The 14,126-nt window shown below is 45.1% G+C and overlaps 1 protein-coding gene across 3 annotated transcripts; it reads left to right on the top strand.

The window, feature by feature from the left end:
• The first annotated feature begins 3,269 nt into the window (after positions 1-3,269).
• THUMPD2 (THUMP domain containing 2) lies at positions 3,270-12,306 on the top strand. Of its 3 annotated transcripts, XM_027669633.1 has the most exons (10): positions 3,270-3,428; positions 3,667-3,799; positions 5,021-5,436; positions 6,328-6,405; positions 7,766-7,818; positions 8,128-8,215; positions 8,811-8,882; positions 9,466-9,580; positions 11,064-11,181; positions 11,456-12,306. In XM_027669633.1, the coding sequence occupies exons 1-10, from the start codon at positions 3,330-3,332 to the stop codon at positions 11,772-11,774; spliced, it is 1,491 nt and encodes a 496-aa protein (XP_027525434.1). In that variant the 5' UTR covers positions 3,270-3,329; the 3' UTR covers positions 11,775-12,306. The 3 variants fall into 3 exon arrangements, with proteins under 3 accessions (XP_027525434.1, XP_027525435.1, XP_027525437.1); XM_027669634.1 differs by lacking the exons at positions 7,766-7,818; positions 8,128-8,215 and having other exon boundaries at positions 3,271-3,428; XM_027669636.1 differs by lacking the exons at positions 3,270-3,428; positions 5,021-5,436 and having other exon boundaries at positions 3,690-3,799.
• The last annotated feature ends 1,820 nt before the right edge of the window (positions 12,307-14,126 follow it).

Here is a 14,126-nt window from a genome sequence, read left to right as displayed (position 1 = left end):
GAACATGGCGTCCCACTGAGACGCGAACATGGCGTCCCACTGAGACGTGTGGGAGAGATAAAGGGGGAGCAGGGGGAGAACATGGCGTCCCACTGAGACGTGTGGGAGAGATAAAATGGGGAGCAGGGGGAACATGGCGTCCCTTTGGGGGATACCTGGGACGTGTGGGACAGACAAAGGGCGGAGCGGGGGGGACATGGCGTCCCTTTTGGGGACACCTGGGACGTGTGGGACAGACAAAGGAGGATGCAATGAAAACAAACTAATTTCTTGAAGGAATCATAAGTATGAATATTCATAAAAGACTTAAGACAGAAGCCATGGTAATTTCTTCCACAAGTTTTCATTTGAAGGAGATAAACCCGAAGACCTGTAATACCTGACGCTGTATATGTGCAACAGCTACAGGTAAGGGATGGATGCCAGGATTTAAATTTTGGATATGAATAACATACTGATGTTAGAAATGAGTGTTGGGAGATCATGATGTACCCTTGTCACAGTGAGTGTTATATCAGAGTTAGGTCACAGGAACACAAATGCTTTTAATTTATAACGAATTACACAAACATAGTATTTGAGTTATGCTCAGTGCCTACACTGTCAAACTCAAAATGTGGTTTGGGTTTGGACAGTCTGGTACAATGCTGACATTTCAAACCCTGCAGCATACGAGTAGTGCATCACAGTCTGTTCAGATAACTTCAGTGCTCTGAAATTTCTTATGCTTTAAGTTTGAAGCATGGAATTGCTCTTCACTGCTTTGTGCCACCTGTAAAGTCACAGTTTTAGGAGACTGAGGTAAAGTGGGTAGCTTTTTAGTATATCCAGTGAATTATTAACCATTTTGTAAAAGGAATACCATTCTATATAGCAGGATGAACAACGAAACCCTGGGTATTAACCTCAAATATACTGGTTTTATAGACTTGCTGGTGCCTAATTTTACTCTAGCATAGAAAAAAAAACCCAGTTGCTTCATCTAGTCTACATTTCTGTGAAGTGTCACTTTATACTGATCTTTTTTTTTTCTCATTTTTTTCAGGATATTTGACTTAAATCCTGAACAACCAAATATATTCCAGGAGGAGCAGCTGGAACATTTCAAGAAAGAATTTCCAGAGTGGAAAAGCCATGTGTTCCACAATCAGCCGTTTAAATCCATATCTCCACGTAAATGTCATGTAGTTGCCTGGAAGAGAAATCTATAGATAACTTGAAGTGTGTTCAAATGCAGAAGGATTAACTGGATGTGGAATGCTGGTTTGTATCTGTTTAACTTTCACTATTGGAACAGTTCTGTCTGTGCCTTCTGGTTGGTTCATTTTATTTTTAAGTCCCCAAATAGCAATAACTGTGTTCCTGAGAGTAGTTATTAAAATTTCAAGCAGTGTTAAAATATTCAGCCATTTATAATTATTGTTCAGTATACATGTCCATAACTTCTTCCTATAATCAAGTCTCAAATCTTGAAAAAGGAAATTAATGCTTGTGTTTTTAAAAAGTAAAAATAAATTAAACAGTCTTGGAAGTGGAAGCTCAGAAACTAAATTGTAGGGAAGTTACAATGATCTGATACTGAATATGCTGAAAAATTGGTTTGAATTTGATTTTACTTACAGGCTGACAAGCTGTACCAGTTATCTGACAACAGGAAATTAAGAGAGTGATCGCAAGATACATATAAATAGATCTGACCTGAATGATCTGACCTCATGTATTTGTGTTTGCACTGACACTTCCATCTGTACAAAGCATTGTGCCACTTTAAAAGTAAACTGCAATGCATATTGACTCATTTTTCCCAACACTTCATTGGCCATGTAGGCCGCTGCCATTGTTCTCTCATTTGTCAGTGCAGAGGTTCAAGGCCTGTGTAACAGCATCAAGGGTGAGCTACAAGGACAATTTTTTTCATTAATCTCACACCTTAGGCCTGCTAAACTTTAGGGGTGTTGCTAATAATTTTAACAGTATTACAGAAACATCCTCAGTGGTTGGAAATCCTTTTTTCACAGTAACCTTAATAAACAGAATATGTATCATGCCCAAACTCTACAAAATGCATGCTTTAGCTCTTAAGCATGAAATGTAGGTGTTTGCCAAAGTCTTTGCACCTTTACAGAGCTGTTTATGTATGAAGAGTGCAAGGACCAACTCATAATCATCTTCCTTGCCTAAAACCATAAGCCTGTTGTCCACAAACATTTGAAGAAAAGGCTGAACCATACATGGTTTTGTCTTAGTTATGTAATGCAAGCCCATAGCTTTTCTATTTTCATTGGAGCAAGAATCACAAGTGTACTGAAGTCAAATAATTGGTATTCTGTGGGCTGGTATATCTGTCCTCTGTAATTTATTACAGAGTCAAGTTTGGAGGTCTGAACAGGTCAATTTGCCTCTCCTTTTTCTTCTGAAGTTGCAGGTCATGCCAACACAACAGCTGGAACTTCCTATTGAAGTGTTCATGTAGAATAACAATGGAAAATATTTTTTCTCTTGTAAACTGACAGTGAAAACAATTGTGTATACTCTGTAGTATGTGTATATATTATTTATATACAGTCATCGCTACACAGAACTGATTGTAGAGAGAGTAAAGCCATCACAAGTGCTTGAGCCTGCCCTGCTGAGCAGTTAAGAGACAAACAGCTTGCACATTTCGGCATTGAAAATTCGTTTGTCCTGCACAAACAGCATTGTAACGATTGGGTATCTGGAAGCTGTCTAAAATAAAATAAAATTAAATTAAATTAAATGTTAAAAAAAAAAAAAGGGGGAAAAAAAAGACCAGGCACTTTTAAATCCCGTTCTCCGCGGCTGCCGCTGCCGGAGCACCGCCCCCGGGGAGGGGGCGGGCCGAGCCCGGGATCCCGCCCCCGGGGAGGCCCCGCCGGGCAGAGCAGGGTGCGGGATCCCGCTCCCGGGGAGGCCCCGCCGGGCAGGGCAGAGGAGGGCAGGGTGCGGGATCCCGCCCCCGGGGAGGACTCGCGGGGCAGGGCAGAGCAGGGTGCGGGATCCCGCCCCCGGGGAGGACTCGCGGGGCAGGGCAGGGCAGGGTGCGGGATCCCGCCCCCGGGGAGGACCCGCCGGGCAGGGCAGAGCAGGGCAGGGTGCGGGATCCCGCCCCCAGGGAGGACCCGCCGGGCAGGGCAGAGGAGGGTGCGGGATCCTGCCCCCGGGGAGGACTCGCGGGGCAGGGCAGGGCAGGGCAGGGTGCGGGATCCCGCCCCCGGGGAGGCCCCGCCGGGCAGGGCAGGGCAGGGCAGGGCAGGGTGCGGGATCCCGCCCCCGGGGAGGCCCCGCCGGGCAGGGCTGGGCGCGCCGAGATGTCGCCGTGTGGGCAGGGGCGGTACTTCTGCACGGCGGGCCGCGGACTCGAGCCCTTCCTCGCGCGGGAGGTGCGGGCGCGGCTCGGCGCCACGGAGGTGAGCGGGGAGCTGGAACTGGAGCCCGAGCCCAGCCGGGCGGGGCGGGCAGCGCGGCCGCGTGCGTTCCACGCCCTGGAGCCACCTGCGGGCCCCGCGGGCCCGGTCGCGGTCGGAAGGGCCTCTGCACCGCGGGCGGGGGGAGCCGCTCGGGGCCGCGTCTCCCCGCCATCCCCGGGGCTGCGCGAGGGGCTCACCCTCAGCTTCCCGGCGGCTCCGGGAGGTGCTCTCCTCGCAGGTGGACTGCGTCTCGGGAAAGGTGTTTTTCAGCGCGGCGGCGGGGCCGGGCGAGCTGAGGAAGCTGCGGTCGGGGGAGCGGCTGTTCCTGCTGCTGAAGAAGCACAGCCCGCTGGCAGTGTCTGGGAACAAAGGTACGGCCCGGCGCGGGTGGCGCGGGAACGGGAAGCGAAGCGAAGCCCCAGTTCGAGTCCTAGTAATAAAACTTATATTTGAGGTATTTATCTTTATACTGATGGCTGTAGTTCTAATTGACAGTAATCGATTCTGAAGTGTCTTCCACTCAGGTATGTTTTCAATATCTTCTTTTAACCTGAAAAGGGCTTTTCAATTGTTTTCAATAGATACGTTCCAGCCTACATTCTGCTGGCAGTGAATGTGTATATGTAAGAACGGCCGCCACCCCACCCACTCCCATGAGAGAAACACCTCAACCAGAAACCAAAGTCCGGTTCTGGATCCCTTGTGTTCATTTTAACAATAACTCATTTTCTGTTAGACAAAGTGGATCCAGGCCTATATCCTGTGTCACTTGTTCAATACACAGATTCCTTGTAAATCTCAGCTACTTGGGTCATATTCTCTGTCAGTCTTGGAATAAGAATGTCAAGTTAGATGGATTGATATCTGCCTGCTGGTGGGTTTTTATTTGGGAGATCACTGATATCCTTCAGCTTTGAGGATCAAATTTGGCCATGGTTCTAAAATTTGGAGTGAGAACTAGGAAGACCTTTTTTTTTTTTATTCCTCATGACCTGGTTTGAGGTATTTAGGTGAATTGGCTTCTGTATTGCTTGTGTCTCTCTTGTAGCTAGCTCAGGAGGACTGCCTGCACGTGTAAGTGTAAGTGTGTGTTGCAGGATTGAAGGCAGGTTGATGAATGTGAGGAGGGATTTCCTTTCTGAAAGAATAAACATGTGGCTTCTTGCTTGAGCTGAATCAAAGTAATTCATGTTTATATTTGTCTTTCAATCTTGGAAAGTGTCATACATGTCTTAATCCTAGACCAAGTGCTCTCTGGGGAGGATGGTGTGGTAGGCTGGTCCTCTGTTCCTGGGAATGACTCTCAGAGGTTGTGTGGTTTTCTAGAGCTGTTGAGTTTTTGTGCAGAATTCATCCCTTGTATGATTTAATCTTGGTTGTGCAGAGCTTGTAATAGGAGGGATGCCTGTGTGTCTGCTAGTGGGCACGTGAGTGCTGAGAGCTCAGCTGTGCCTGTGGTGTTTGCTGCTGGTTCCTGGATTCACACATTAAGGAAGTCTGAACACAGTCTCTGTTAACAGCTGTTCTCAGTCTGTAGAAAAATAAAATGCTGAGACTGAACTACTTAGCACAAAACTGCTTTTTTCTTCTAGGGAAAATGCTGCATGAGATTAAAAGCCTTGTAATTGAGGAACCAAAATATTGGTTGGATATTATCTCTGTTTGGAGAAACCTTCATGGACATGAGGGGAACAAAGGTGATGTCGCTCGAGAAAACCCATTGGCTCTGAAGAGAAAGTCAGAAGAAGGGACAAATACTGCAAGTAAAAGGCAGAAAACGGAACAAGAGAGAGACGTTGTGTCTGAGGAATGTCAGGTGGAAGCTGGAGAGAGGTGTGTGGTGCCAGAGAGAATCAGTGATCAGGAGTGTCGGACTGAGAGCAACACTTCCTCAGAAGACCCTTCCAAAGACAGTGGAGAGAATCGTACTGCAGATGAACAGTTTAGCTTCAGTTTCAGAGTGTCTTGTCGTTGTAGTGGAGCAATTGCCAAAATACTGACTTCACAGGTATGCTGAAGTGTCTGTGTTTTAAAAGAATTTAGCAAAGGTGAACAGTGTCATGTTCTAGAATAACAAACTGATGTAAACCTTTTCTGTTTTTTCTCAAAAAGCCCTTAACCTGCATTTACCTTAAACAAGTGGAAATACAAAGGCTGTTGTTAATTTCTGGGCATGACTATCCTGAATGTTTTTCAAATCTATACCTTTTATTGAGAATAAGCAAAGGTACGAGGTTGAGGTAGCTGGGCCTCGAGGCTGAGGAGTGATCAGGTAAGTTTACAGCTACTTAAAGGGCCAAAGCAAGAACTGTGGAACCAGACTCCTCTCAGTTGTGGCAGTGTAGAAGAAGGGGCAAAAGCCAGAACTTGCAGCTTTTTCTTACTTGAAGCTAACAGTAGTTTAGATTTTTTTTCCTACTAAAACTAGTACTTTTAGTACTAGCTAGTACCACTAGAGGTGGGACACGTGAGCCCCCCAGCAAATTTGTGTGTTTGAACTCTCATACTCTGATAGTCAGAGCTTTCTAGGTGTAAGGAAAGCATTAGAATTGTGAGTTGTGGCTGTGCATTCACAGGTTTTCTGTTGAGTAATCTGGTTTAGAGCCTTGGGAAATATTTTGTGTATACGATTTAGAATTCTGAAACAGTGGCAACTTTTGTTGTGACTTGGGCAGGACTTGATCTCCAGCCTCCCTGGAGGTCATTTGTCCTGTGGTATATTTGCTTTGCCTCTCACTCACCTACTCTGCCCTCTTGTGCCTCTTCTGGTCTTTGTGTGAATTGTTCTCCTAGGGATAAAGAGAGACTCGTTCTTTTCCATGGGATTTCTGAGAGTTGTGCAGTCACGGTTGGAAATTCTGTTATTTTTATTGCCTGTGATTGTTCTTCCTCCTTGCAGGAGATCGGAAGAGCCGTTGGCATAGCACTCATGAAGCAGTGTGGGTGGCGTGCTGATCTGCGGGACCCTGACCTCGAGGTAGTGGTGCTTGTCTGCCAGGTGGCCTGCTGGTGCTTTTCAAACTGCCCATGACATCTTTTGTTTTGTTCTCTGCTCCCTTTGTATGGGGGACTGTGGCCTCTTCTCGGTCGTCTTTCTGCCACTGAATTTAACTGGAAATCACCCAATAGCACTGAGCAAGGAGTGTCTATAGCCCCTGTGTGTGTGCTTTCCAGAGCACTAAAATAAACCCAGCCCGGCCATGCGGGCCTGCACATGAGGGGAAGGATCCATACAGGAGGTGTCTCAGGATCTGGCACTCTTACAGACTGCTGGATTCTGACTCCCTGCAAATGGAGATCACCTGAGCTGTGGGGCACCTGGTTTAGCCTCTGTAGGGAAAGAGAGCAAGCAGCAAGGGCACGTTCTTGGGGAGCTAGAAATGCCATTTGTGGAAGAACCTCCCCCTGGGCCCTGTCCTTGACAAGCAGCTTGCTTAGCACACCCTCGATGGTGCAGGCTCCTGAAGACCTTGGAAAGGACTCGTTGCTCTTGACAAGCTGTTTCTCCATCCCTGTGTCTGGCCTGTGGAAGCTGCTCTCAGCACTAATGCTGGGAGATCTGAGACCTGTAAAAACTGGGGCTAGTTTTCCCAGGCTGAGCATTATGTACAGCTTTGTTGAGGCTTAGATAGGGCTCCTGTTCTTGCCCAGATTTTGCTCTGAATCTTGCCCAGATTTTGTTCATTCAAGTGCTGAGGACTAGAATTTTTCAACAGCATCATATTTTCCTCTGGACTTCCTGGGGGCAGGGATTGTAGTCATGCAAGACCTGCTGGGGAGCTCAGTCTTCTTTTGGGATGCTCCCTGTGTGGCAGCAGAAGAATTTCTTTGAGCTGTCTGTGTTTCTGGAAGGATTACTCAGGTTTACCTTCCATCTGTAATGTCGCTTACTGGCTCCACTGTGAGTGTTGGGGTTTTTTTGTTTGTTTGTTTTTAATATATTTTTATTTAAATAAGGGGGGTATGTGAATTGTTAAGTGTACAGTGAATCATATTCTACCACTTAGAATAAATGGATTCATTATTACAAATTTCCATGCTGTGTTACAAAAAAGTGGGTTCCCTTATAAATTCAAGTGCTTGTTGATGGATTCCTGGCTGACAAAATCCCCTTCCAGCTTGCTTAAGCATTAAATCCTCTTTAAAGTGGCATTCAGATTACCTAGTGGGATTTCTTCCAATTAATCATAATTGCCTGATGTATGCATTTTTGTTCTTAAAAACTAGGATTGGAAGTTTGTAGAAACATTTGTGTCTGGTTTAAACGAGTTAAAGCTATTGTCATGTCAGGTTGAGAGTTTAAAATGTTTTGGTTTTTTTTTTTTTTTCTCTTTTAGATCTTTGTACATCTTAATGACATTCACTCTGTGGTGGGGATTCCTCTTTTCAGGTAGGCATTCTCCTCACCAGATTTGTCTTGGCAGTATCAGAACAGGCAGGATGTGTAAATAGTCTTGCTGTACACTGTGTCCATCTTCTAGTTTGATATTCACTGGATTGTCACATTAGTCTTTGAATCTGCCTGGAATCTATGTGAGGACACAGGCCAGACTCTGCAGCGAGTTATGGTTTAAAGCAGACTCTGGTTTCAGTCTCTCTGCAGATCTTTCCAGTTCATTTGTTCTTTGCTATTACATGGGATTTTCTGGGTGGTTCTACTGTTACCTTACACAGGTGTTTTTTTTTTTTCTGTTTGCAGGCTTCCATTGGCAAACAGAGAGTATATCAAAACAGCAGGACTGCGGTCAACAGTCGCATGGGCCATGGCATCTCTGGCTGAAATCCGTGTCAGTGAACGTTCTGGGAAAGATACGGAATCCTGAATGAAGGAAAAGGGGGGTGCTGCTCATCAGGGCTGGAGCTGGAGGCTTTGTAGGAGCGTGAGGATTTTAATGCCCCACCCTCTAATGCATGAGGACAGGGTTTGCCTTATCTGTGATCAGTGTGCCGTCACTGCTGTTCAGCAGGGTGTCTGCTGTAATTCCAGGTCCTCCTCAGCAGAGTTGTTGTTCCTTATGCAGATACATGTCTAAGTGGCAAGATTTTTTTCACTGTACAGACTTCAAACCTTGTTTATAGTTGTTTCCCAAGGGAGAACAGGAGCAAATGTGATTTATTTCCACAGACCAATGTCTGTCTGCAGACAACTTGTAATGTTTGCCCCTGAATAGCACCTCAGGACTGGATGCCTTGAAGCACTGTCTGTAGTGAAGTTATTGATGCTTTTTACTATATTCTCTTACAAGCGAGTTTGGCCTGGTAAACCAGCGATAATTGTTACCTGTGCTAGATTCAATGGGAATATGTAAATCCTTGAGATATCTTTGTCCTGAGGGAGGAGTCTGTCTTGCTTGGGATGCAATAACCCCTTTGTTTTTATAGGCTGGTGCCTTTGTGCTGGATCCCATGTGTGGGCTAGGAACGATACTGCTGGAGGCTGCCAAAGAGTGGCCCGTAAGTATCCCAGCTGCAGCTGACTGGGCCTTTGCAGGACGGCTGGTAGTTATGGCACAGAGTTTTCTCTGTATCACTTGTGCCAAAGTCATCACTGGAAAGGTGAAACCAAACTGATCTTTCTAGGCAGCTGTTAAAAGGGTGTTAGTACACACATTCCTGTACAGGAATGCGAAACCACATCCTACAGACTGGGGAGCCCTGGGTTTACACTGCAGGGTTCGTGTGAGGCAACCATGGACTTCTAAAGCTGCCTGGGCTTCTCACGTGACTGGAGGAGTCAGTGTGGCCGTACAGTTAGTTGTCAGCATTAGAGACAGCTGTAGCCAGCTGGGCTCTTGCTGTTAGGACATACCCTTGATATTTCTGTAAGTTACAAGTATCTTGAGCAGACCAGAACATCAAAGGAGTGAAGACAGCACATACTTATCCCATTCCTCCTGGGTTGGGAGTCGCTCTGTGTAATGGTACACAAGGGGGTTGTCTTGCAAGAGCTATGCAACAAGGCAATGCTGACAAGGGCTTATAAAACAAATAACCTGACAGTTAACAAAATTACTTTTCTCTCTCTTTCTCTGAACAGGAAGCCTGTTACTGGGGTGCTGATATAAGTGATTCACAGTTAGAGGGTGCAGATGTGAATATTAGAACTGCAGGCTTAATGGATAAGATTGAGTTGCTTAAAGCTTCAGTGAAAGGTATGTCTGTAGGCTTTCCAAGAGAAATTTTTTGTGGTTCTGGGATTATACAGGTAATCAGGTCCTCTTGAGGTGATATGTTGTAGAGCCAACTCCCAACGAATAGCTGAGCAGTGACTCTGTAGTGCTAGTGAAAGGATAATTATTTGTTCTCCCTACCTTGCTGCCTGCTCCCGGGAACTGTGGTAAGAACGAAGTCAGCATGATGATGCCTTTCTCCTGTAGGAGCGAATCTGCTCTTAATCCACAACCTGATCTGTAGAGAAGGTAATAATTCTTTGACCATATTATGGACATCAAAACCTAAGGCTAAATTATCCCTGTATGAAATTCATGACAGGCAATCCCTGTGCATGGGTGATCAAGTATGCATATTTTTTTTCCTTGTGATATTTCTTACCAGAAGATAAGAAATATTATTTATTTTTTATAAGAATATAGGTTTACTTCTTAAAAGCTGTGTTTGAGTTTGGCTTCTAGGATAATGGAAGGTACTTAGGTGTCAGGTTTTCTAACACTGAACAAGTAATTGGTGTCTTCATCACTGTTCAGAAGCTATTATTTCTGCACATCTTGAGGAGGGGGCTGTGGGTGATTCATCCTTATGTTTTTGCAGACAAAATTGTTATAAAAATTGTTGTGCTTCAAGTGTCGATACAAGGATGGTCCAGGAAACATCTCCAGCTAGTTCTGGAAAAGTTGACATAGAATCACAGCAGGGTTTAGGTGAGAAGGGACTGTTGGAGGTCTTTGGTCCTGTTGTCTGCTGAGAGTTGGGCTAACTCCAAAGCTGTGTCAGATTGCTCACGGCCTTGTCCCATCAGTTTTGAGCACCCCGATGGAAGGAGGACCCATAGTTTTCTACTTTAACATGCTGGCTATGCTCTGGCCAGCACAGCCTGGTATGTGGCTGATCTTTAGCACCACAGGTTGTGGTCCTTCATCATGATCAGGAGAACTGATTGTTCCTGGGGTGCAGAAACTCTGGGAAGACTCCAAAAACACCAGCTCTGACAGAATGCCAAGTGATTCTGGGTGTAACCAGATTCCTGGGGGGAGAAAAGGAGGTTGAAGAGGAATTTAATGTGGTTCCTTGCCATTCATACGTGTGCATTTGAACATCTGCGCTAAGTGAAGTGCTCACAAGCTTCTTTTGCATTTTACTGAATCATTTTTACATATAGGATGTACTGTGTGTTGAGAAGCAGTTTGGGACCATGCAGTGCCCTATTCGAAGACTCTTATGTTGGGACAAACATGTCACCAGTAACAGAGAATGTGCAAGCTAAACCACGCTGTCATGCGTTGGTCTCTTCCCACTCTGCAGACTGGTAGTGCTGTTTGTGAGGGCAAGTGCAGAAGGAGTGTGAATCTGGGTGCATAACCCACAAAAGAGCTGGCAGTGTTCTAAAACGGGAATGGGGTCATAGCTGCTTTGCATTTTTCAGACAGTCAGAGGTAAAGACTTGCCTTTATTCTGCAGCCCTGCCATTGCCTTCAGAAAGCTTTGACACTGTGATTTCGGATATTCCATTTGGGAAGAAGTTCAAGATCACGAATGATGCTCAGCTCCTACCGGATATTCTCCGGGAAGTGGAGAGGTATGTGTGGCTTTGACATGCTTAGGGTTTGGTGTAAATGCCACAATGGTGGCATTTATCCCATTTCACCCCGTTTTCTCCCATTTAGGAAGAGGCATGAACATAGGGAATTTAAATTCCATTTGGAGGTGTAGCTTCCCAGGTTGAGTCATGACACTTGGGTGTTTTATTGAATGCAAGTGGCATCTAAAGTGTCAGCAGTGTGGAGTTCTGCACAGGCAAAAGAATGCCAGGTGGGATGAACACTAACCTTTATTTTTCCTGCAATTGCCAGAGTGCTCCGTGTTGGAGGGACTGTTGTATTGCTGCTGAGCCAAGATCTCCGAAAGCGCATGGATGGCTTGACCACGTGTGCTGGAAGTGACTCTCCTGAGGCCATTGCTGATGGCACCAGTGAAACAGCCACTGCAAAAGCCCCAAGTGTTGATGACAATCCTTCCTCTGTGGCAGATGGTGTTGGAGAATCCTTTCTCAGCAGCAGACAGACACATTTTGGGTCTCTGGTGCCGGATGGTGTCTATGGGGTTAGTCTTGGGAAGACAGAGGCTTTCATATACAAATACAGGAAGATCTCTGCTGCCAGGAATCAGTAGCTTTCTGGCACTGTGCTGAAGGAACTTGAATCCTGAGACACTTCAGAAGCAGCTTGGCATGACCGGTGGAACTCTTCTGATGCAAACAAACCCCATGCCATCTCTTAGCTCACCTCACATTCTTTGGATGTCCTAGGGCACTGCTTCTCTCTGGTCTTTAGGAGAGATGGAAGGTGCCTACTAGAGTTTCAGCTGGTTTCCCTGTATTGTGCACAGTGAAACAGTATATGGTATATTGTAATAAGCCAAAGTCCTCAAATCCTTGTTAAGGCAAAGCTGCTCATTAATGGGAGGAGTTTCTATGTGAGAGAAGGTATTTACTGAACTGCAAACCCAAATGTGGTAGCATTAAATGTAAATGTATTTTCACCTTCAGCAGTGTTTATCAAGAAGCACATCTTGTCTGAAGAAGTCTCCATCTCTTTTTGAGGGGTAGACGTATGCTTTACCTGGCAGTCTTTTATTTTAAAGCTTGTTTCTGGTAAGTTTGCGAGATCTCTTGGAGTGGAAAATAAACTATTTTATGTATTAATTCTTTGCAGCATTTTCGTGTGTCTAGTGGGTACACTTTAATTTAGTGTTTTAGGATGAAGAGTCTTATTTCTATCAAAAGTAATGCTTTTCCTCACTTGGTAATGTTACTCCAAGGACACAGTGTGGATGATGGAAAAACTTGCCAAATAGATGAAAAATTAGAAATTAGGAATGTATTCTGCCTGAGAGACACACATGGAAAAAGATCTCAGGAAATGAGGTTTTTTTGGTTAATGCAAAAGCTATTTTGGGAGGCGGGGAGGAAATAAACTTAACTGCAGGCTTTCCCATGGCTGCTGAGCTGATAGTGAAAGATTTTTATAGAGAATGCTTGCAGATTGCTTTAAGGTGCTGCTTTGGACAAGCTTGTCAAACTAGGATGGACTAATTGTGTGTCTCTTTGTGCTTAGTGTGGCGATAACCATTAACAGTGTGCTTGTGTTTGTTTGGGCTGGTTTTGCATTGTTCTTTTTCAGAAATTTGTTCTGTGTAGCCTGTTGGAAGCATTACTTATCCATGTGCTTTCCATGGCAGAGTCTCTACTCTGGGGATCTTAGAATTTGAAGTCTTAAGAGCCTGTGGTGTGGACTGAAGTATGAAAACTCCAAGAGCAATGAGGGTATGGATTGGATTGGTAGGAGCCTCCTATGAGCTCTTCTCAAATCAGCAGCTGCCTCTCTGTCAGGGCTGCCTCCAGCAGAGAAGCTCTGAAGCTCTTACAGAAAACAGTACCCCAGTAAGCTATAGAATGCTTTCTACTGCTAATTGCCTTCTTTCCATCTTCCTTCCACACAGACACTTGCAACAGTGTCATGGCTAGGCTTTGCAAAGGAAGATTTGGGAAGGCACTATCCACATTTGCTACAGAAGTGCACCAGTGTACAAACTAGACAAACCCACATAACTTCCATATCCATGACTCACTTCAGTTAGATTTTTAACTTTGAATTTCACCACCAGGGACTTCTATTTAATATATTTGCTAAAGTATATTAGGTGTCAGTGCAAAATGGTGCAAAAAAGCATGGCATATGTTTTCCTCTTTCTGTAAACCTTTCAGTGGGTCTTGCAGAACTGGCAGAATCTTTAAGGAACTATTTGGAAGCAGCAATCAGGGTTTTCAAGAGGGATATTGTCACTGTTTATCACAGTCTTATTTCTCCCAGATGGAGAGTGAAACCTCTGAGGCATCAGAAAACATTGAGGCTGGGTAGACACATATGACTCTACCAGCTGTGGATGTATCTAGGATTCCCTGCAGAGACCATTATGCCACTGGACAAACATATATAACATATAACATATAACATATAACACTGGTCTCTGGAAATGTGCTGATGCACAGATTTTTGGCTTTAAACAATACTTCTGTAATTATTTGCACTCCCACTCAAGATCAGCTTTCAAAGAGGCCTTGGAGCAAATGATAATGTCACAAGAAAGGCTCCCGGCCGGGGGGGGCGTGGCTGCCTTACATGGTCTTTAATGAGAATAATAACAAAATTTAAAATTAAAATAAAAAGAAAAATAAAATTTAAAAATACAACAAAAACTGCATTCTAATGAAAATAATCCTGGCAGCCTTTGCACTGCCTCAGTGAGTTCTGCCGGGCTTTCTAAAATAAAAAATAAAATAAAGTTAAAAATACCCCAATTAGAAAATAAAAGACACGACAATCCAAAGGGAGCTCCCAAGCGGTGCCCCAAGGCTGCCGGGCTGTGCCAGGAGCTCCCCCGGTGGGAGGAGAGTGGGCTGCAGCAGCCCCAAGCTGGGCTGTGCCCGGGTGGGGGGCTGTGGGGCCGCTCTGGCTGTGGGGC

Source organism: Corapipo altera, unplaced genomic scaffold (assembly GCF_003945725.1).
Source record: "Corapipo altera isolate COAL_440 unplaced genomic scaffold, ASM394572v1 272, whole genome shotgun sequence".
NCBI lineage: Eukaryota > Metazoa > Chordata > Aves > Passeriformes > Pipridae > Corapipo > Corapipo altera.
This window is presented reverse-complemented; position numbering and strand designations above follow the sequence as displayed.